Raw genomic sequence first — 22,868 nt, 5'->3', positions numbered from 1 at the left:
CTGGCAGAGGTATGCGCTCTACTGAGTGCCATTCTAGTTTAAACTTTAAACTATTTCTATTTACTTCAATACTCGTCACTGATTTGTCCAGAGGCAGACACAACCAAATCCGGTGGCCTTATGGTTAGAGTGTCCTATCTGAGTCTGGGAGCAGTTGCTTCGAACCCTGGCCGAGGTACAAGAAGACTTTAAAATGGTACATGCTGCTTCCTTGCTTGACCCTCAGCATTTAAAAGAATGGAGCATGGACAAACAACCATAGGTTGGCAAAGGTAGTGCATGCTTTTATGGGCCTGAAGGCCTCTTGCATTGAAGGTCCTTTTAAGGGAACTCATTCTCATTATTATTATTATTATGAACAAAAAATCCACCTTTGAGCTGTTCGAAGCAGGCGACAGTCGGACCAAGTCGTTCTGAAAGCCGGCCATATTCGCGCAGATATCGGTCATCAGTAATGCAGTTGGCAGTCGCTTCCGAGACGTGAACTTTTCCGGCGACGCCAAGCTGCTCCATCATGTTGGCAAGGTTCACGTCATTTGAAAGCACGTCAAATTTGAACCTCTTCATTCCGAGAATGCCGCACAGCACGGTCCCGGTGTGCACACCCACACGCATGTTCACGGTCTCATCGTTTTCCCAGCAAAATTTCTCAATGGCAGCGATCATGCCCAGGCCCATCTCGATGCAGCAGGACGCGTGATCCGACCTCGGCTCGGGACAACCGGCCACGCAGTAGTAGCAGTCACCTAGGGTGCTAATCTTTTCACAACCCGTCAGCTCACAGAGCTTGTCGAAACGCCCAAAAAGGTTGTTGAGTAGTCTCACCAAAGTGTCGGCGGATTTGTTTGCACTCATTCTCGTAAAGCCGACAATGTCGGCGAAGAGAATACTGACGTTCTCCATCTGACGCATCGTGAAAGGGCGGAAAGGGAGTTGCTCCTTCGCAATGGAGAACTTCTTCTTCTTTTTGTTCCGTGTGGCCGGGCTCACCACCATTACCTCACCTCCTTCCTCTTCACCTTGCTGGTTCAAAAGTTCATGCGCGATCATTTGGGGCATGACTGCATGTATCATTTTCTCCTTCAGTGCCTTCTCGACTTCCAGCTCTTTGCCATGAATGATGGCTTGCCCAACTTTGAGGAAGGTGTTACAAACACGCACCTGTGCCATTAAAAATGCATGCATGCCTATAGCATGGATGCAAGCATGGAGCAAAAGATTAGCAATTGTCATTAGTACCACTTTGCTAGAGAATTCCACTTTCCACTTGGACATTCGAAGCAGTTGAAATGTCTCAAATGCGAAGGAATACACAAAGCCAAGAATGGTGCAGAGGTACAGGGGCAGAGGAATGACGGCGTACAGCAAAAGCAAGACCTCCACACAGATCGCAAAACTGCCCACCTGTGATAAATTTTCATCGAAGCTGCACCACGTGCCACCGGCCGTGGCTAGTGAAAGGACACCGAGACCCAGCGCAAGTAACAGACCCACGACCATACGAACCCAATGGTGTTTGTAGATCGGAGAATATGTGACGCCAAGCAGTCCGGCACAGAGTATTGTAAAGAGCACAATTGGCACGAGAAAGGCTGCTCGACCCTCTTTGATGGCCACGCAGACCATTCCACGTACGATGCATGCCGTCAGGACATAGATCAGAGCATAGCGAAAGCGTCGCTGCACCTGAGGCAAGCAGCGTTCCACGCAAGCTCTCTCAAGCTCCAGCGAGTCGAACTTCGGGTTGCACCAGCTCCCAGATGCCCGCTCGAAAAGCTGTGGCACACGAAAGCGTTTTCGCGCAGGATGATCAGAAGTGCGTCTGCTGCAGGCAGGATTAGGCTGGGCAAGGCGCACCGCCACTGCTGAGGCCCGGCCCTCAAATACCGCCTCACTCTCGCGCGCCGCCATTCTGGTTTCTGTTAAAATGTGGACACCTGAAAGGCAACCAAAGCCATCATGAGTGTAATCGGGACAAAATGAAATAAAGTCACAAAAAAATATGGCAGCAAAACAGCGCGAGAAATAAAAAAAATAGAGGCAATACCACTCGCACTCACCTGGTAGAATAAACAATATACTGCATTGACTTAAAGGTATTTTAAACCAATTTCAATGATTTCTGGAAGACAGGGCAGCAGGTAGAATCATACTAACATAATCATAAGACTTTAAACAAACAAACAAACAGAAAATACCTATTTTGGGGGGCAAAGCCATCCCCATCCCATATACCTCCTCAGACCCCAATTTTTCTAATGCCTTGAACAAACATTGGTACATCATGGTTGATGAAGGTTGTGGTGAAGTTTCATTGAAATTGTGTGTGTAGGTTCAGAGAAAAGGTCAAATACCTACTTTTGGTGGGGCAACCCCCTCTCCCCCCCCCCCCCCCCCCCCTCCAAACAGTCCCTTCGGGCCCAGTTTTTTTAATGTCGTGAACAAACTTTGGTACATCACGGATGTTGAAGGTTGTGTTCAGTTTCATCAAAATCGTGTGTGTAGTTTCTGAGAAAAAAGCAAAATCATACTTTGGGGAGGTGGGGGATAGGGGGGGGAGGAAGGGGAGGGAGGGGGAGTCAAACCTGAATCCACTTTGACCCCCGGTTGACCCCTTTAAACCCCGATTATTTTAATGCAGTGAAAAAACTTTAGTCACAACATAAGAAATATCATTTGTACCAAATTTGGTCACAATCCCATGACCGGTTTCGGAGAAGAAGTTGCAAGTATTTACGGACTGGCGGACGGACGACGCGCAATCGCATAAGCTCCCAGGAACTAGGTTCCCACAAATACAAGCCTGAACAGTAGAACATCTCAAAGATGTGGTGGCTTTCTCACCACCAATAATTGTCGAGTTATTCAATGAACTAGGCCAGTAGGATGGCCAAGAGGTATGCACACTTGTCTCTGAGCCGTCCAGCCTGGGTTTGAATCTCGGCGCAGCTATAAACTGTCGTCCTGTTCTCTCGCTGGCAAGGGCAATGTGTGTGCTGTCCATCAGATGCAAGTTAAACGGGGCGTACCGTCTGCCAGCATTAGTTGGTGGGCATTAAAAATCCCACGGGTCCTTTGCGAAAAGTCGGCGAGCTATCGCCAGCAACCGTGGCCAAATCATAAGTTCCTGCGCCAATCTACAGGGGGCGTTGCATCAGTAGTAGAACAACGCCTCCCTCAGCCAATGATGCTACTCATAACATGCTGCAGATAAATGTTTGTTCCAGGTGAGCTGAAAATGGACTCGGGGATGGGAAAGCAATTCCACAGGATGGAGAAAAGTGGAGGGGGGTGGGAAGGATTGAAGGTGAGCAATGGGCTTAGGCTTGGGAAGGGTAACAAGGCAATGAGTAGGTAACTAAATTACATCAAATGCAAAAAATAAAGCATTGAAAATGGAAGTAATAGTGGATATGTCAGTCTCATTCATAACAGGTTAAAGCTTCACAAATAAAGTAATGCTTCACTTTAATCCAGATAACAAATAAACTCAGATTATGTAAACCCTTTCACCACAATATCGTATTAAAAACATATTTGAGGGACTTGTATGTAAGTTGCCGTCGGAACAAAAACTTATCAGGAGATCTGGTTTGATATTGAAAGTATTGTCCCGAACATTTTGTTGAGTATCACATTTCATATAGTGAAAGTCAACAGAAAACAGGTTGGAGAAGGTTCAACGTACTCAGGTGAGGGCTCAGCATACCAGAACTGAATGTGCTCAACATGGCTGGAGCCAGTCTTTTGAATAGGGGGCCTTGGGAACTGTTAATATGCGAAAATTAGGACTAAGAACTGCAACAGAATTAGCTACTTCAGAAGGAAGGACGAGAGGAGATCTAGATTTTAAAATGAAGACACACACACACACACACACACACACACACACACACACACACACACACACACACACACACACACACACACACACACACACACACACACACACGTTTGGAAATACCAATCAACAAGAGCAACTTACACATAAACACGATACATACACACATATGATGATGTCCACTCCTGCATCTTCAGATGCATATGGCTGCTGAAGCAGTTTCTTGGCGTTAAAGTGGTGCCCGGAACCATCTTACAAGCTCCGTGTCAGGATTGCTAGTCTTACTTTCTGTCTCGCTGAAACTACAGCTACCGGGCTAGCTTCATGCATTCGTACAAAGAAACACCGTCATACACTTTTCATCATACACCATTCTTACTCATTTTCACTCCTCACCTTCACATTGTCTCTCTTTTATTTCTCTTTATGCAGCTCTTTTATTTAAGGCATGGCCTCGATGAGCACTATACATCATCCGTGACTGAAGCTTTCAACAACAAAAAAAATTATATAAAAAAATAACAACTAATAAAAGATCGGTCGGAGCATCTCCTGAGTGTAATTCGGTGCTGAGTTTCCTGTTTTAATGGGAGTTTAAGACGTGACAATATCTTTCTATAACTATCCAGCTCTCTCCATATCTCTCAAGATCTCTCCATAACTCTCAAGATCTCTCCATAACTCTCAAGATCTCTCCATAACTCTCAAGATCTCTCCATAACTCTCAAGATCTCTCCATAACTCTCAAGATCTCTCCATATCTCTCAAGATCTCTCCATATCTCTCAAGATCTCTCCATAACTCTCAATAACTCTCAAGATCTCTCCATAACTCTCAAGATCTCTCCATAACTCTCAAGATCTCTCCATAACTCTCAAGATCTCTCCATAACTCTCAAGATCTCTCCATAACTCTCAAGATCTCTCCATAACTCTCAAGATCTCTCCATAACTCTCAAGATCTCTCCATAACTCTCAAGATCTCTCCATATCTCTCAAGATCTCTCCATATCTCTCAAGATCTCTCCATAACTCTCAAGATCTCTCCATAACTCTCAAGATCTCTCCATAACTCTCAAGATCTCTCCATAACTCTCAAGATCTCTCCATAACTCTCAATATCTCTCCATAACTCTCAAGATCTCTCCATAACTCTCAAGATCTCTCCATAACTCTCAAGATCTCTCCATATCTCTCAAGATCTCTCCATATCTCTCAAGATCTCTCCATATCTCTCAAGATCTCTCCATAACTCTCAAGATCTCTCCATAACTCTCAAGATCTCTCCATAACTCTCAATATCTCTCCATAACTCTCAAGATCTCTCCATAACTCTCAAGATCTCTCCATAACTCTCAAGATCTCTCCATAACTCTCAAGATCTCTCCATAACTCTCAAGATCTCTCCATATCTCTCAAGATCTCTCCATATCTCTCAAGATCTCTCCATATCTCTCAAGATCTCTCCATAACTCTCAAGATCTCTCCATAACTCTCAAGATCTCTCCATAACTCTCAATATCTCTCCATAACTCTCAAGATCTCTCCATAACTCTCAAGATCTCTCCATAACTCTCAATATCTCTCCATAACTCTCAAGATCTCTCCATAACTCTCCAGATATCTCCATAACTCTCAAGATCTCTCCATGACTCTCAAGATCTCTCCATAACTCTCAAGATCTCTCCATAACTCTCAAGATCTCTCCATAACCCTCAAGATCTCTCCATAACCCTCAAGATCTCTCCATAACTCTCAAGATCTCTCCATAACTCTCAAGATCTCTCCATAACTCTCAAGATCTCTCCATAACTCTCAAGATCTCTCCATAACTCTCAAGATCTCTCCATAACTCTCAAGATCTCTCCATAACTCTCAAGATCTCTCCATAACTCTCAAGATCTCTCCATAACTCTCAAGATCTCTCCATAACTCTCAAGATCTCTCCATAACTCTCAAGATCTCTCCACAACTCTCAAGATCTCTCCATAACTCTCAAGATCTCACCATAACTCTCAAGATCTCTCCATAACTCTCAAGATCACTCCATAACTCTCAAGATCTCTCCATAACTCTCAAGATCTCTCCATAACTCTCAAGATCTCTCCATGACTCTCAAGATCTCTCCATAACTCTCAAGATCTCTCCATAACTCTCAGATCTCTCCATAACTCTCAGATCTCTCCATATCTCTCCATAACTCTCAAGATCTCTCCATATCTCTCAAGATCTCTCCATAACTCTCAAGATCTCTCCATAACTCTCAAGATCTCTCCATAACTCTCAAGATCTCTCCATAACTCTCAAGATCTCTCCATAACTCTCAAGATCTCTCCATAACTCTCAAGATCTCTCCATAACTCTCAAGATCTCTCCATAACTCTCAAGATCTCTCCATAACTCTCAAGATCTCTCCATAACTCTCAGATCTCTCCATATCTCTCCATGACTCTCAGATCTCTCCATAACTCTCAAGATCTCTCCATATCTCTCAAGATCTCTCCATAACTCTCAAGATCTCTCCATAACTCTCAAGATCTCTCCATAACTCTCAATATCTCTCCATAACTCTCAATATCTCTCCATAACTCTCAATATCTCTCCATAACTCTCAATATCTCTCCATAACTCTCAATATCTCTCCATAACTCTCAAGATCTCTCCATAACTCTCAAGATCTCTCCATAACTCTCAAGATCTCTCCATAACTCTCAAGATCTCTCCATAACTCTCAAGATCTCTCCATAACTCTCAGGATCTCTCCATAACTCTCAAGATCTCTCCATAACTCTCAATAGCTCTCCATAACTCTCAAGATCTCTCCATAACTCTCAAGATCTCTCCATAACTCTCAAGATCTCTCCATAACTTTCAAGATCTCTCCATGACTTTCAAGATCTCTCCATGACTCTCAAGATCTCTCCATAACTCTCAAGATCTCTCCATAACTCTCAAGATCTCTCCATAACTCTCAAGATCTCTCCATAACTCTCAAGATCTCTCCATAACTCTCAAAATCTCTCCATGACTCTCAAGATCTCTCCATAACTCTCAAGTTCTCTCCATAACTCTCAAGATCTCTCCATAACTCTCAAGATCTCTCCATAACTCTCAAGATCTCTCCATAACTCTCAAGATCTCTCCATAACTCTCAATATCTCTCCATAACTCTCAAAATCTCTCCATAACTCTCAATATCTCTCCATAACTCTCAATATCTCTCCATAACTCTCAAGATCTCTCCATAACTCTCAAGATCTATCCATAACTCACAAGATCTCTACATAACTCTCAATATCTCTCCATAACTCTCAATATCTCTCCATAACTCTCAATATCTCTCCATAACTCTCAAGATCTCTCCATAACTCTCAAGATCTCTCCATAACTCTCCAGATATCTCCATAACTCTCAAGATCTCTCCATAACTCTCAAGATCTCTCCATGACTCTCAAGCTCTCTCCATAACTCTCAAGATCTCTCCATAACTCTCAAGATCTCTCCATAACTCTAAAGATATCTCCATAACCCTCAAGATCTCTCCATAACTCTCAAGATCTCTCCATAACTCTCAAGATCTCTCCATAACTCTCAAGATCTCTCCATAACTCTCAAGATCTCTCCATAACTCTCAAGATCTCTCCATAACTCTCAAGATCTCTCCATAACTCTCAAGATCTCTCCATAACTCTCAAGATCTCTCCATAACTCTCAATGTCTCTCCATAACTCTCAATGTCTCTCCATAACTCTCAATGTCTCTCCATAACTCTCAATGTCTCTCCATAACTCTCAATGTCTCTCCATAACTCTCAAGATCTCTCCATAACTCTCAAGATCTCTCCATAACTCTCAAGATCTCTCCATAACTCTCAAGATCTCTCCATAACTCTCAAGATCTCTCCATAACTCTCAAGATCTCTCCATAACTCTCAAGATCTCTCCATAACTCTCAAGATCTCTCCATAACTCTCAAGATCACTCCATAACTCTCAAGATCTCTCCATAACTCTCAAGATCTCTCCATAACTCTCAAGATCTCTCCATGACTCTCAAGATATCTCCATGACTCTCAAGATCTCTCCATAACTCTCAAGATCTCTCCATAACTCTCAGATCTCTCCATAACTCTCAGATCTCTCCATATCTCTCCATAACTCTCAAGATCTCTCCATATCTCTCAAGATCTCTCCATAACTCTCAAGATCTCTCCCTAACTCTCAAGATCTCTCCATAACTCTCAAGATCTCTCCATAACTCTCAGATCTCTCCATATCTCTCCATAACTCTCAGATCTCTCCATAACTCTCAAGATCTCTCCATATCTCTCAAGATCTCTCCATAACTCTCAAGATCTCTCCATAACTCTCAATATCTCTCCATAACTCTCAATATCTCTCCATAACTCTCAAGATCTCTCCATAACTCTCAAGATCTCTCCATAACTCTCAAGATCTCTCCATAACTCTCAAGATCTCTCCATAACTCTCAAGATCTCTCCATAACTCTCAAGATCTCTCCATAACTCTCAGGATCTCTCCATAACTCTCAAGATCTCTCCATAACTCTCAAGATCTCTCCATAACTCTCAAGATCTCTCCATAACTCTCAGATCTCTCCATATCTCTCCATAACTCTCAGATCTCTCCATAACTCTCAAGATCTCTCCATATCTCTCAAGATCTCTCCATAACTCTCAAGATCTCTCCATAACTCTCAATATCTCTCCATAACTCTCAATATCTCTCCATAACTCTCAAGATCTCTCCATAACTCTCAAGATCTCTCCATAACTCTCAAGATCTCTCCATAACTCTCAAGATCTCTCCATAACTCTCAGGATCTCTCCATAACTCTCAAGATCTCTCCATAACTCTCAATATCTCTCCATAACTCTCAATATCTCTCCATAACTCTCAAGATCTCTCCATAACTCTCAAGATCTCTCCATAACTCTCAAGATCTCTCCATAACTCTCAAGATCTCTCCATAACTCTCAAGATCTCTCCATGACTCTCAATATCTCTCCATGACTCTCAATATCTCTCCATGACTCTCAAGATCTCTCCATGACTCTCAAGATCTCTCCATAACTCTCAAGATCTCTCCATAACTCTCAAGATCTCTCCATAACTCTCAAGATCTCTCCATAACTCTCAAGATCTCTCCATAACTCTCAAGATCTCTCCATAACTCACAAGATCTCTCCATAACTCTCAAGATCTCTCCATAACTCTCAAGATCTCTCCATAACTCTCAAGATCTCTCCATAACTCTCAAGATCTCTCCATAACTCTCAAGATCTCTCCATAACTCTCAAGATCTCTCCATAACTCTCAATATCTCTCCATAACTCTCAATATCTCTCCATAACTCTCAAGATCTCTCCATAACTCTCAAGATCTCTCCATAACTCTCAGGGTCTCTCCATAACTCTCAGGGTCTCTCCATAACTCTCAAGATCTCTCCATAACTCTCAATATCTCTCCATAACTCTCAAGATCTCTCCATAACTCTCAAGATCTCCCCATGACTTTCAAGATCTCTCCATGACTTTCAAGATCTCTCCATGACTCTCAAGATCTCTCCATAACTCTCAAGATCTCTCCATAACTCTCAAGATCTCTCCATAACTCTCAAGATCTCTCCATAACTCTCAAGTTCTCTCCATAACTCTCAAGATCTCTCCATAACTCTCAAGATCTCTCCATAACTCTCAAGATCTCTCCATAACTCTCAATATCTCTCCATAACTCTCAAAATCTCTCCATAACTCTCAATATCTCTCCATAACTCTCAATATCTCTCCATAACTCTCAAGATCTCTCCATAACTCTCAAGATCTCTCCATAACTCACAAGATCTCTCCATAACTCTCAAGATCTCTCCATAACTCTCAAGATCTCTCCATAACTCTCAAGATCTCTCCATAACTCTCAAGATCTCTCCATAACTCTCAAGATCTCTCCATAACTCTCAAGATCTCTCCATAACTCTCAGATCTCTCCATATCTCTCCATAACTCTCCATATCTCTCAAGATCTCTCCATAACTCTCAAGATCTCTCCATAGCTCTCAATATCTCTCCATAACTCTCAATATCTCTCCATAACTCTCAAGATCTCTCCATAACTCTCAAGATCTCTCCATAACTCTCAAGATCTCTCCATAACTCTCAAGATCTCTCCATTGTGCTCAAGATCTCTCCATAACTCTCAAGATCTCTCCATAACTCTCAAGATCTCTCCATCACTCTCCATCACTCTCAAGATCTCTCCATAACTCTCAAGATCTCTCCATAACTCTCAAGATCTCTCCATAACTCTCAAGATCTCTCCATAACTCTCAAGATCTCTCCATAACTCTCAAGATCTCTCCATAACTCTCAAGATCTCTCCATAACTCTCAAGATCTCTCCATAACTCTCAAGATCTCTCCATAACTCTCAAGATCTCTCAAGATCTCTCCATATCTCTCCATATCTCTCTATATCTCTCCATATCTTTCTATATCTCTCCATATCTCTCCATATCTCTCTATATCTCTCTATATCTCTCCATATCTCTCCATATCTCTCCATATCTTTCCATATCTCTCCATATCTCTCCATATCTCTCCATATCTCTCCATACCCCTCCATATCTCTATCTCTATCTCACTCATGCACACACTCTTAACAACCCAGGCAAGCATGACGAGTATTCCAATACCCCAGATGAGAGTAGGGGCAGGCCTTCATATTACAGTGGGCTGAAACATGATGATGATAATGATGAAAATTTAAAATCCCAAAATAAACCAGTGACCAATTTAATTTCTTTCCCCTTTCTTATCGATTGTGTATTCTGTATGGAGAGGTCTGGAATTCTGTATGACCCTGACTAAAAGGCAAGCAAATTGCTGCAGCTGTTTGTTTTTTTTGTTTTTTTTTACGACTTGGAAAGTATGACGATGTAAAGAAAGACGTTTCCAGGCAACATCCAAAGTGAATGTTATTTTTACTCTTTTCCGGTAAAGTTGAATGCATCAATACGAGGGTTGACAATCACGTTTGAGTTTAACATTGCTGGAGCATCAAAGGTGATGATAGATAACGTGGAAACCAAAGCCCTCAACATCATTGGAATCTCCTGCGATGAAGCCGAGGCTCTGGGCCTTTCACTTAGCCATCACGGACAGGTCTGTCGAGGTCTTTTACTGCCTCCTTTCTGGTCTTGCACCCTGAGCTGCTCTTTTCATACTCCCCCCTCCCCCACTCCACTCCGCCACCCAAAAAGTGCCAAAATCAAGACTCTCTGCTCACCTCCACTCATTCGTTCCTCTTTCTTCCCAGCTGTGGGATCAACTTCCACATCCACTTCAATCTCACCCTTTCCTCCAGGTCTTTAGGACAGCTGTTCACCACCATCTCAGATCATCCCCCATCCAAAACCATGACCTTTTTATACCCTCGTTAACCCCTCCAAGCATGCCTCTTTCCAAGTTTTCAATGTTTCCTTTATGAGAGTTTGCGGCTGTGTCCATCTTATTTACCCCATGTGTCCTCCCCTGTCCCTCATTCTTCCCCATACCCTTTATTTGTCCAAGTCTCCCTCTATTTTGTCCCTCAACCCTGCTGTTGTTGCTGTGTCCCCTCCTCTCCACTGTTCCTTTTGTTCTGTTACATCCTGAGCTGTTCGATGTTCTAGCTCCTCCACGAGCCTCGCCAATGTATACAAAAATAAAAATGTTATTTTGTTTAATTTTCCATAATAAGGCATTCGAGTTCCATTTTAAAATGTGAGAAAGAAGGGCATGAGACTGCAGGAAATCCATACCGACATGGTCACTAACTCTGAGTGGGGACTTTGACTTTCTTATGAAACATCCATCAAGATGTGAGTCAATAAGCTTGCAACAGGAAGCGTTCATGGTGGCTTTTCGTGGCGGAAGGCAGTCGTTCTCACCTGTGACATGCGAACAACCTGCGAACGTGAATTTGTTTACACTCGTAGTTGTGGGAGCTGCTGAACCAGACGTCAACCACACTCTGAAAAAGATAGCAGTGCAACCTGATATCAATGGGTATCCAAGAAAACCAGACCCATTCCTACCTGCGGTTTTCGAAGGAATGTGGTATTTGTTTCAGGGTGCCGGTGATAACTCAACTAAACTTCACAACAAAAGACACTGTGGGATCAGTAATGTCCACCAAGAACCAGTGCTGACAGACGGGTCTTACGGTTTAATGTCCCCCCGAGCACTGATGCCTTGCCCTGTCTACAGAACACCAGGGTGGTAGTTCATAGCTGGGTTGAAATTCGAACCCAGGGTAGGCGGCTCAAAGGTGATGGCACAACACCTACAGGCTACCCTGCCAGGTGCCACAGCAGGATAATAATGGGGTGAAAAGCGACAGTAAGAATGGGCAGCCGAGAACTGTGCCATGTGATGAAAAAGTCATCGAGGTAAATCAACTTGATGCTGACTGACTGACTGACTGACTGACTGACTGACTGACTGACACACACACACACACACACACACACACACACACACACACACACACACACACACACACACACACACACACACACACACACACACACACACACACACACACACACACACACACAGGTGGATACCTCGAGACCTGGGCCAAAAATGTGACACTTCTCTTGCACCTTTGTGCCAGGTGGTGATCATTTCTACCAAATTTGGTAAATTTCTGCACAACCGTTTCGGAAGAGATAGCATGAGGAAGAGACGGACAGACACAGACAGAGACAAACAGACAAACGGAGCAGATTACAATATCAGTATATCACCCTGTTTTTTCAAAAAAAGCGTGGGGATAAAGGCCCAAAAATACCCCCTTTACCATCCCAAGTCATAGCTTCAGCCGAGGAAGCTACGGCCTCCCCTCTTGCAATTCCGAGTGACTTACGATTAGAGTATTTACAATGAGTAAACACCACAAGTGAAAAGGTCGAAAGACAAACTCGAAGAAAAAGTTGTCAGAACACTCAGACTTGAGGAATTCTGCTTCTCCGAGACAACGTCTCACCCACAACTCGAACTCTGCCACCGCAAACACTGAAGAAACCAGATTGGAAACCATTCCTCATTCACCACTCCACTGATCCCAATTCGCTAAATATGGCCGACGGTGACTACATCCTTTTTCCAAACCAACAAAACCAATGAAACAAAACCTTTGTGGGTGATGACAAAATCAAGAGTGCTGGATCTTGAGGACCAGGAGGAACGCTGTGATTCCAAAACAAAAAAACCTTTGGCACGGAAGGGACTACATCATCGTGGGAGCTGCCAGACAAATCAGCTCGATCTCTGACATCACTTGCCCTGTGATTGATGTGATTGATGCTGTGAAGAGGAACAGGTTGAGATGGTTTGGTCATGTGTTGAGGAAGGATGAAAGTGACTGGTTGAGAAGAGTGATGGAAATGAATGTAGAAGGAAGTAGAGGACGGGGAAGACCGAGAAAGACTTTGCTGAAGATGTTGGAAGAAGAAATGCGGGCAAGGGGGTTAACAAGGAGAGATGCAGAAAATAGGGAAAAATGGAGAAGATTGTCATGGGGACCGCAAGGCTAACCCTGCTCTAGCAGGGAAAATGGCCTTAAAATGCATTTGTTGTTGTTGTTGTGTCTGACATCACTTGCCCTATTCTGATGGCACAGAGATTGTGAAATGAGAAATCACTGCGGATCTTGAGCAAGGAACGTCGACGTGACAACGACTCTTCACAAGAAGCTTCCGGGATCAAGCGAATGGTCAAAAGCCTTCACAAAGCTCCATCCAAATTGGTGCTATTTTACTCATGGCCATGGATTCAAATCTCATTTCCTCAAAATGTAAACATGGCCGAGAAAACAAACTACATCATCACTGATATATACTGTCAATACGCTTGAAAAAGGTGGTGGTGGTGGTGGTGGCCCTGACTCTTGACACAGAATTGGGTGTTCACCAGAAGTTGTGAAATGCTTTAAGGCTTGAACGAATCCTGGGGACAGGTCATGACTTCATCTGAAGGTGCTCCGTCGGACGTGGAGAATGAATTTGAGATTTGTCCGGGATGCCGGAGATAAGTCGCCCGCATTTCACGCAAGACGTCCGGCGCACAAATCTACGACACCAGGATGGCAGTTTATGGCTGCCTCGGAATTCTAACCGAGGCTAGACAACTCGGGAGCGAATGCACACTCTTTGTCCATCCTGTCGGACACACGTTCTAAAGATCCTCATCGAATTAGTCTTCAGCTTCAATAAAGCGAAATAGTTTCGGTTGAGGATAAAAACTTTGACAGTGGATCACAAATCCCAAAAATACCTTCTCATACTATTTTATCCACAGATCCGCATGTCAGATTAATGGAAAGTTTCCCACAGATACGCCCTCCCACCACACGATTTTCCAGAAAAGGAGCAAACATTTTCATCATTCCCCCCCAAACCCAGCACCGTACCCCCTTTCCGACAAGAGAGATACCAAAGGCTTGGTGACAACTTTCAACCAAGGCCAACTGTGAACACAAGCTGCCTCCACTGTAACACACTTATCTGCAGACACAACAGTCAAAGGTCGTCGTGGAAGAAATAGCAAAACTTAAGGATGCCTCCAGGAACCCAGCAGTCGATCAGGTCTCTCAAGGCATTCGTTCTCGAGTGAATCCAGCGTAGATCTATTACTAAAAGGATGGGGGGGGGGGGTGTGTGTGTAAAAGAGAGAGATATAGAATTGTGAGGAACAGAAATGAAAAAACGAGATGTGTGTGTCTCACGGGCAAAGAAGCAGCAGCAGAATCTCGAGCCTCAGTGGTTGGTGCTGGTGTAAAATAAACAAAATGGTGCAGTTGGAAAGGCAGTAATCGATTTACTTGGGACAAAAACTCATATCCGTTTCATCCGAATGACGCCCATTTTGAAAACCCTTTTTCCAGGATTGAGGAAGAATTGGGAATGAGAGCTTAATGCAGACGTTCAAACGGTAACATTTATTATTCTACAACAACAGGAACCATTTAGGAGCACACAAAAGTATATATAGCAATACTTCTTGAAGTTATAGAAAAGGACGTGGAAGGAGCTCACAAACAAACAACAACTAGAACGACACTCGGTGGAGAACATACCTCCACCAGGCTGAACATTTTATGTTTTCTATCCCACTGATAGGCCGGATCTGGATTCGGACCTGAACCAAAATCTAATCGGCTTGTTCTCGTCACCGAACCAGCTCGTCCACCAAGTTTAGTCATAACTCGTCCACAATTTTTATAAATATCATGTTATATAATCGCTTTCCACCCGATTCCTCAATGGTGAAGAATCACTTAAAAAATTAAATAATCCTCATATCCGAATACATATTCAGATCGTCACCAAAATCGAATCGATTCGTCCTTGTCAGACACCCAACCGGTCCACAAAGTTTCGTCCAGCTCCGTCCATAACTTTTTGAGATATTGTGATATTATCGGTTTTAGCCCAATCACTCAATAGTGGAAAAAAAAAAAAAAAAAAAATTGGCTAACCCCCGCTCTAGCAGGGAAAATGGCCTTAAAATGCATGTGTGTGTTGTGTACTCAATAGTGAAAAATCACCTTTAAATAAATAATTCTCGTATCCAAATCCATTTTCAGATCGTCACCAAAATCGAATCGAATCGTCCTTGTCAGACACCCAACCGGTCCACCAAGTTTCGTCCGAATCCGTCCACAACTTTTTTTAGATATCCCGCTATATGTCGTTTTGGCCTTATCTCCCAATGGTGAAGAATCACTTAAAATATCCTGGTAGCCGGATCCGAATCCCCAGATCTTCACCAAAATCTAATCATCTCGTCCTTGTGACATACGCTTCCTCTCCGCCAGATTTTGTCCGAATCCGTGCACTCCTTTTTGATATATCATGTTCACAGACGGACAAACAGAGAGACAGACAGACAGGGGTGAAAACATATGTGAAACACATCCCCCTTCGGTCGTGGACGTAAATATCATGTTGCATATCGTTTTTTGTTTTTTTTAACCCTGGTGTTGGGCTAGAACCCTGGTGTTGGGCTAGCGGCTAGGGTGCTGGCTTAGGATCCTTGGATCCTGGGTTCGAATCCCGGTCAATCGCTGAATTAACGCCAGGGGGGTTGACTCAGCCTGTCATCCTTCCGAGGTCGGCTAATTGAGTACCAGTTCACTGGTAATTCCCTGTTTGTCGTTAAAGGCGGCAAAAAGGGTTGGCGTCAGGAAGGGCATCCGGCCGTAAAACATTGCTTCAAAAAGGGGACCAAAAAACAACAACAACCATGGTTCCCGAAAAAGGCCAACCCCCGCTTTGCGGGGAAAAATGGCCTCTAAAGGTGGTTTTTTTTTTGGTTTTTATTTTTATTTTTATTTTTATCGTTTTTTTTTTGACCCCATAGCCTGGTGTTGGCTTAGCGGTTAGGGTTCCGGCTTGGGATCCTCGGATCCTGGGTTCGAATCCCGGTCGATCGCTGAATTAACGCCATGGGGGTTGACTCAGCCTGTTATCCTTCCGAGGTCGGCAATTTGAGTACCGGCTTGCTGGGATGAATGATCACGGTGTGTACCCCGGTTTAGAATAGGTACACCGTATCCCTGCGCGTCGTAAGAGGCGACTAAGGGTTGGCGCCAGGAAGGGCATCCGGCCATAAAAACATTGCCTCAAACAGGGAACCATGATTGTCATGGGGCCCGCAAGGCCAACCCCCACTCTAGCGGGGAAAATGGCCTTAAAACGATCATTCATTCATTCATATTCATATCGTTTTTGACCCCCATATCTCAATTTGGCAGATCAGAATCACTTGAAAAATTAAATTTTTCTTGGATCCCAGATCCACCAAAATCAAATCGATTCGTTCTCATCACACACCCAACATGTCCACCATGTTTCATCTGAATACATCCACAACATTTTGAGATATCCTGCACACAGACAGACAGGGGTGAAAACAAAACCTCCATCCCCCTTCGGTGGCGTCGGTAATGAGAAAGAGCAATCAGAGATTGCAGGCCCTCGCCAGGACCTGTTTTGTCACCAGGTGTGCGCATTTTATGTGGAAAATAAGTGGAAGGGTGCACTAAATGTGGCGGACGGAGCAGACTACAATATCCCCCCCATTTTTGTTTCTTTAAGCATGGGGATGACAATAACTATGTGTTTATAGATATGGAAGATCCTTTTTTTGTGCATTTCACTTCATTTTACATCCTCGTTGAGACTCACGGATAGACATGCAAGATGCTCGTGAAGTACATGTACAACGTGCTCCTCTTTTGATTAAAGCCGGAGGGGAAGTGACGGGTCGGCACACCTAGTCCTCACAAATTGTGACCTCACTTTGATCGAAATGGCTGAAAATAATTAAATGAGAGTTCGTCACCGGGAACAACCGCATTGGCCCTGGGATAACGCGCAGCCGTGCATCCAGGGTCGACTGCTCCAGGTGTGTACCCACCTACCGTGGCACACCGTTTGGCTTGTGCTTCTCAGCCAAGAGGTTTGAACAATGGGGTTTTGTTCAACTAAAAGGTCTTAATACGATCTCAAAAAAAAATAAAGGGCCTTTCACTCACTGACGGCAGGCAGGGAGGTGGTCTTTCTGTCTTCTACCGACTCCTCTCCGGCCATGCTCCCCCTGCTCTGTCTGTGCTCTGTCCCCCAAATATTCCTACAGGTCGCACAAGATCTGCCAGCAACCCTCTTATGGTTAAACTGCCAAAATCAAGACTCTGCTCACCTTCACTCCTTCATTCCTCTTTTCTCCCGCCTCTGGAACAAACTCCCCCACTCCCTTCAATCCCACTCCTCCCTCCAGGTCTTGTAAACAGCTGTTCACCTCCATCTCTTATCTTCCCCCATGCAAAACCTTGATATTTTCTACCCCCGCTAATTCACCCAAGATCCGCTTTTTTGAAATACCGACTTCTTTCCTGGAAGTCCTTGCTGTGTCCATGTGTTTTATACCTCTCCCACCCCCACCCCCCATCCCACGCCTTCTCCCCCCCCCCCCAAGCCCTCTCCGTCCCACAGATCTCCCGATGTCAGTGCTCTCAAATGTTGTACTTGTGTGCTTTCCCCCTCTCTCCCCATCTTGTCTCCCGCTCCCTTTATTTTGTCTTGTGTCCGTTTGTTTTTTGTCATTAATGTTAGCTCTTACACGAGCCTCGATGTTGTATTCAAAAAAAAAAAAAAAATAGAATGAGAAATCACGCACAGGAACCGCTTACTGTTCCACATAATACGTACGAAAGAAAGGGGGGGGGGACACAAATTTAACTATTTGTGCATGCAGAATATGTAAGTGAACTCCAGGACAATCATTCTAGGACGTGGAATGGTGCAAGAGATCATATTATATTGGAAACAAATCGGTAATGAAACAGAACCGTTCAAGCGCAGCATCCCTTGGGGGTGCTCAACATGTGCAGAACCATTGACCTGACGGCAGGTGGACAAGAGGCCACCGTGTCTCGGAGGACACTGTCTCCATTAACGACTGTGCATGATCATTGTGAACACAGACCACCCGTGTGCGGTTTCTTGAGAGACTACAACACCACTACCACCACACAACCCCGATGGAGCATTTCAGCAAATGCAACATTAGAGATTCGAATCCGGCGTGAAGTCAGAAGTGGACACAATTGTACAAAGTGCCGTGGCGTGTCATAAAGGTCACGTTCCCCTCGAGCATCACAGATCAGATTCCCAAGCAGGGGCGGATCCAGGGGGGGGTGCAGGGGGTGCGCACCCCCCTTCGATCCAGGATGAGGGTGCAGGCGGTGCGAATCTGCTGAACTGTTGGACCAGGGAAGAACACAAGGAACTGCAGAAACTCCCAAGAACGCACGTTTTGCCGTTTCTGACGATCAATTTTTTTAAATTTCCTGAGGGAGGACCCCCAGACCCCCACCCCCTCCCCCCCATTTATCCCCTCCCCCCCAGCGCTATAGTTTCATGCACCCCCCGTCTTGAAATTCCTGGATCGCCCCTGCCAAGGGAACAACCTTCACACCCAAACTGCACCTTCAGGACACTGTGTGTTCATTGTGCTCCGTCCTCCTGAACTCCCCGTCTCAACAAAAAGCAACAAACACGGAGAATGGTCATTTAATGTCAGAGATGCAATTTTATCGAAATGATATCGCCGTACATGATGGGACGAGCCGTCTACATACAACATATGTTGAGCCTTCCAACCCCTCCCCCCACCTTTCCTCCAATCATTCTTCCCTCCACACCCTCTCACTTCCCCTTTACTGCTTCAATCCCCCACTCCTTTTCCCTATTTGTTGGCTAATTCTCCACCATTCTGAACACCCCTCCCTGATATCTCAACCTCCCCTCCACCCCCGATGTACAGACTTTTCGTGTGATAACAACAGGGCTGAAACAAAAGGTTCATTTGGATCTCCGATCATTTCATTCACTCCGTTCGGTTCATTTGACACTCCATGTTCCTGTTAGACAGTTGAACTGTGTATGTATGTATATATGTGTATATGTGTATATGTGTGTGTGTGTGTGTGTGTGTGTGTGTGTGTGTGTGTGTGTGTGTGTGTGTGTGTGTGTATATGTGTATATGTGTATATGTGTATGTGTGTGTGTGTGTGTGTGTGTGTGTGTGTGTGTGTGTGTGTGTGTGTGTGTGTGTGTGTGTGTGTGTGTGTGTGTGTGTGTGTGTGTGTGTGTGTGTGTGTGTGTGTGTGTGTGTGTGTGTGTGTTTTTTTGTTTTTTTTTTTCAGGGGATTGAACGGAGACATACCAGGTCTCAAAGTATTCACGTTTGTCTCTGTGTGTGTTTCACATTGTTAAGATGTGTGCTAGCATTATGCTGGGTCCTGCATCCGTGGTGCTGGGTGCTGCGTCCTGCATACTGGGTGCTGCGTCCTGCGTACTGGGTGCAAGGTGCTGGGTCCTGCATCCTGGGTGCTAGGTGCTGGGTCCTGCATCCTGGGTGCTAGGTGCTGGGTCCTGCATCCTGGGTGCTGGGTCCTGCATCCTGGGTGCTCGGTGCTGGGTCCTGCATCCTGGGTGCTAGGTGCTGGGTCCTGCATCCTGGGTGCTAGGTGCTGGGTCCTGCATCCTGGGTGCTAGGTGCTGGGTCCTGCATCCTGGATGCGAGATGCTGGGTCCTGCATCCTGGGTGCTAGGTGCTGGGTCCTGCATCCTGGGTCCTGCATCCTGGGTGCTAGGTGCTGGGTCCTGCATCCTGGGTCCGAGGTGCTGGGTCCTGCATCCTGGGTGCGAGGTGCTGGGTCCTGCATCCTGGGTGCTAGGTGCTGGGTCCTGGGTGTTAGGTGCTAGGTGCTAGGTGCTGGGTCCTGCGTCCTGGGTGCTCGGTGCTGGGTCCTGCGTCCTGGGTCGTCCATCCTGGGTGCTATGTGCTGGGTCCTGCGTCCTGGGTCCTGCATCCTGGGTGCTGAGTCCTGCGTCTTGGGTCCTGCATGCTGAGTCCTGCGTCCTGTGTCCTGCATACTGTGTCCTGCATACTGTGTCCTGCGTATTGGGTCCTGCATCCTGGGTGCTGGGTCCTGCATCCTGGGTGCTGGGTCCTGCATCCTGGGTCCTGCATCCTGGGTGCTGGGTCCTGCATCCTGGGTGCTGGGTCCTGCATCCTGGGTGCTGGGTCCTGCATCCTGGGTGCTGGGTCCTGCGCCCTGGGTGCTGGGTCCTGCGTCCTGGGTGCTGGTTCCTGCGTCCTGGGTTCTGCGTCTTGTGTCATGAGAGCAGTGATGAAAGTGTTCAGCCAAACCTCAAAAGATGACCTGCAGGCACCATTATGAACTCAAGGTTCATAGCTGTAAGATCTACTTTTGACTGTAAAATAAATTATGTTTGAAAACGATCATAACCGATCCGACCAAAAAAGGGCAAAGCGAGTTACCTTTTGTTTTAACTACCTGGTTATCTCGAACAAAGTCGAAGAATTGGATGGACTCACAACATCCACATTTTCTATTTTAATATATTTATCTCCTTTTTCAAACCTCCTCCATTTCTCCTCTTCTGATCAGAAAGTGATCACTGCGGGTACTACTGCTGCGGTGTAAAGACGGTGTAAAAGAACAACGGTGTAAAGGTCATCAGGTGTCTCACCAATCCAACCTCGTCACACACCGGGTACCTCGTGTCGTGCCCGAGGTTCCTCACCAATCCGACCTCATCACACACCAGCTACCTCATGTCGTGCCCGAGGTTCCTCCCCAATCCGATCTCGTCACACACCAGCTACCTCATGTCGTGCCCGAGGTTCCTCACCAATCCGATCTCGTCACACACCGGGTACCTCATGTCGTGCCCGAGGTTCCTCACCAATCCGATCTCGTCACACACCGGGTACCTCGTGTCGTGCCCGAGGTTCCTCACCAATCCGACCTCATCACACACCAGCTACCTCATGTCGTGCCCGAGGTTCCTCCCTAATCGAACCTCGTCACACACCAGCTACCTCATGTAGTGCCTGAGGTTCCTCACCAATCCGATCTCGTCACACACCGGGTACCTCATGTCGTGCCCGAGGTTCCTCACCAATCCGATCTCGTCACACACCAGCTACCTCATGTCGTGCCCGAGGTTCCTCACCAATCCGATCTCGTCACACACCGGGTACCTCATGTCGTGCCCGAGGTTCCTCACCAATCCAACCTCGTCACACACTGGGTACCTCGTGTCGTGCCCGAGGTTCCTCACCAATCCGATCTCGTCACACACCAGCTACCTCATGTCGTGCCCGAGGTTCCTCACCAATCCGACCTCATCACACACCAGCTGTCTCATGTCGTGCCTGAGGTTCCTCACCAATCCGACCTCGTCACACACCAGCTACCTCATGTCGTGCCCGAGGTTCCTCACTAATCGAACCTCGTCACACACCAGCTACCTCATGTCGTGCCCGAGGTTCCTCACTAATCCAACCTTGTCACACACCAGCTACCTCATGTCGTGCCCGAGGTTCCTCCCTAATCGAACCTCGTCACACACCAGCTACCTCATGTAGTGCCCGAGGTTCCTCACTAATCCGACCTCGTCACATACCAGCTACCTCATGTAGTGCCCGAGGTTCCTCACTAATCGAACCTCGTCACACACCAGCTACCTCATGTCGTGCCAGAGGTCCCTCACTAATCGAACCTCGTCACACACGGGGTACCTCATGTCGTGCCCGAGGTTCCTTACCAATCCGACCTCGCCACACACCACCCACCTCATGTAGTGCCCGCGACCATCGGATCCAACGAAACAACACAAAAACCTCACCCATGTCTGCAGACCCTTGCGGTGAGACAGAGTGAAACAGACGCCGACGCGAACCACCAGCACCGAAAGTCCCACAGGTTCCTCCACAACACAAACTCGCGGACCGTCCGCAACCACCACCCAAAAAGAGGCTCCAGCAACGGGCCTACCCTGCGGGACCACCACCACCACCACCAGAAGCTACCCCCCACCTCCTCACCTGCTTTCTCCAACTCTGAAAATCCCCGTCCTCACATCCTGGTCCAACTAGGCCCGGGTCGTGCCATTTAGCCGGCCTGCCGTACTCTCCCTCCGGGTATCACGACGTGGGACGGTCCACCCTCCTCGAACGAAACCTTCCTTCCTGCATCGACGCCGCCGCACGAGTGGCCACCCGCACGTCACGTGACGCGCGCTCACTTTCACTCTCACTCTCGCTTTCCTCACGGTCCTGTGGAGATCGCTGCGGGAAGCGCCTTCAGACACCGCCTTGTTGTTGTGGGTCTGGTATAGTATTTACTTGAGATCTGAGTTTGGGTTCTAATTGTCGAACTCCATTATTAATGTAAAAAAAAATGTTCGTCCGCCCCTCACGGTTTGAGTAGGTTGTGTGATGTTTTACAAGACCCCAGGACCCCGAGCGTCCCCACCTATTTTAGATCTCGAAAGGTGTTCCTGATGTCAGCTGTATAATAGAATGAATGATGTAATCGTAATGTATAAAATGGTCTCACAATGCACCGTAATGTGCAAACATGTCGCT

General features: G+C 45.9%; 1 protein-coding gene across 4 annotated transcripts in view; it reads right to left on the bottom strand.

Moving 5' to 3' along the window:
• ADCY9 (adenylate cyclase 9) overlaps nucleotides 1–22,560 on the bottom strand; it is a 115,419-nt gene extending 92,859 nt beyond the window's left edge. For all 4 annotated transcript variants that reach the window (XM_068104672.2, XM_068104674.2, XM_068104673.2 and 1 more), the window contains exons 1-2: nucleotides 22,326–22,560; nucleotides 372–1,937 (exon numbers count right to left, since the gene is read on the bottom strand). In XM_068104672.2, the coding sequence (XP_067960773.2) occupies nucleotides 372–1,911 (1,540 nt within the window). In that variant the 5' untranslated portion in view covers nucleotides 1,912–1,937; nucleotides 22,326–22,560. The remainder of the gene's footprint in view (nucleotides 1–371; nucleotides 1,938–22,325) is intronic.
• Nucleotides 22,561–22,868: the final 308 nt, after the last annotated feature.

Source organism: Myxine glutinosa, chromosome 5, assembly GCF_964187855.1.
Source record: "Myxine glutinosa chromosome 5, kmMyxGlut1.1, whole genome shotgun sequence".
Lineage (NCBI taxonomy): Eukaryota > Metazoa > Chordata > Myxini > Myxiniformes > Myxinidae > Myxine > Myxine glutinosa.
This window is presented reverse-complemented; position numbering and strand designations above follow the sequence as displayed.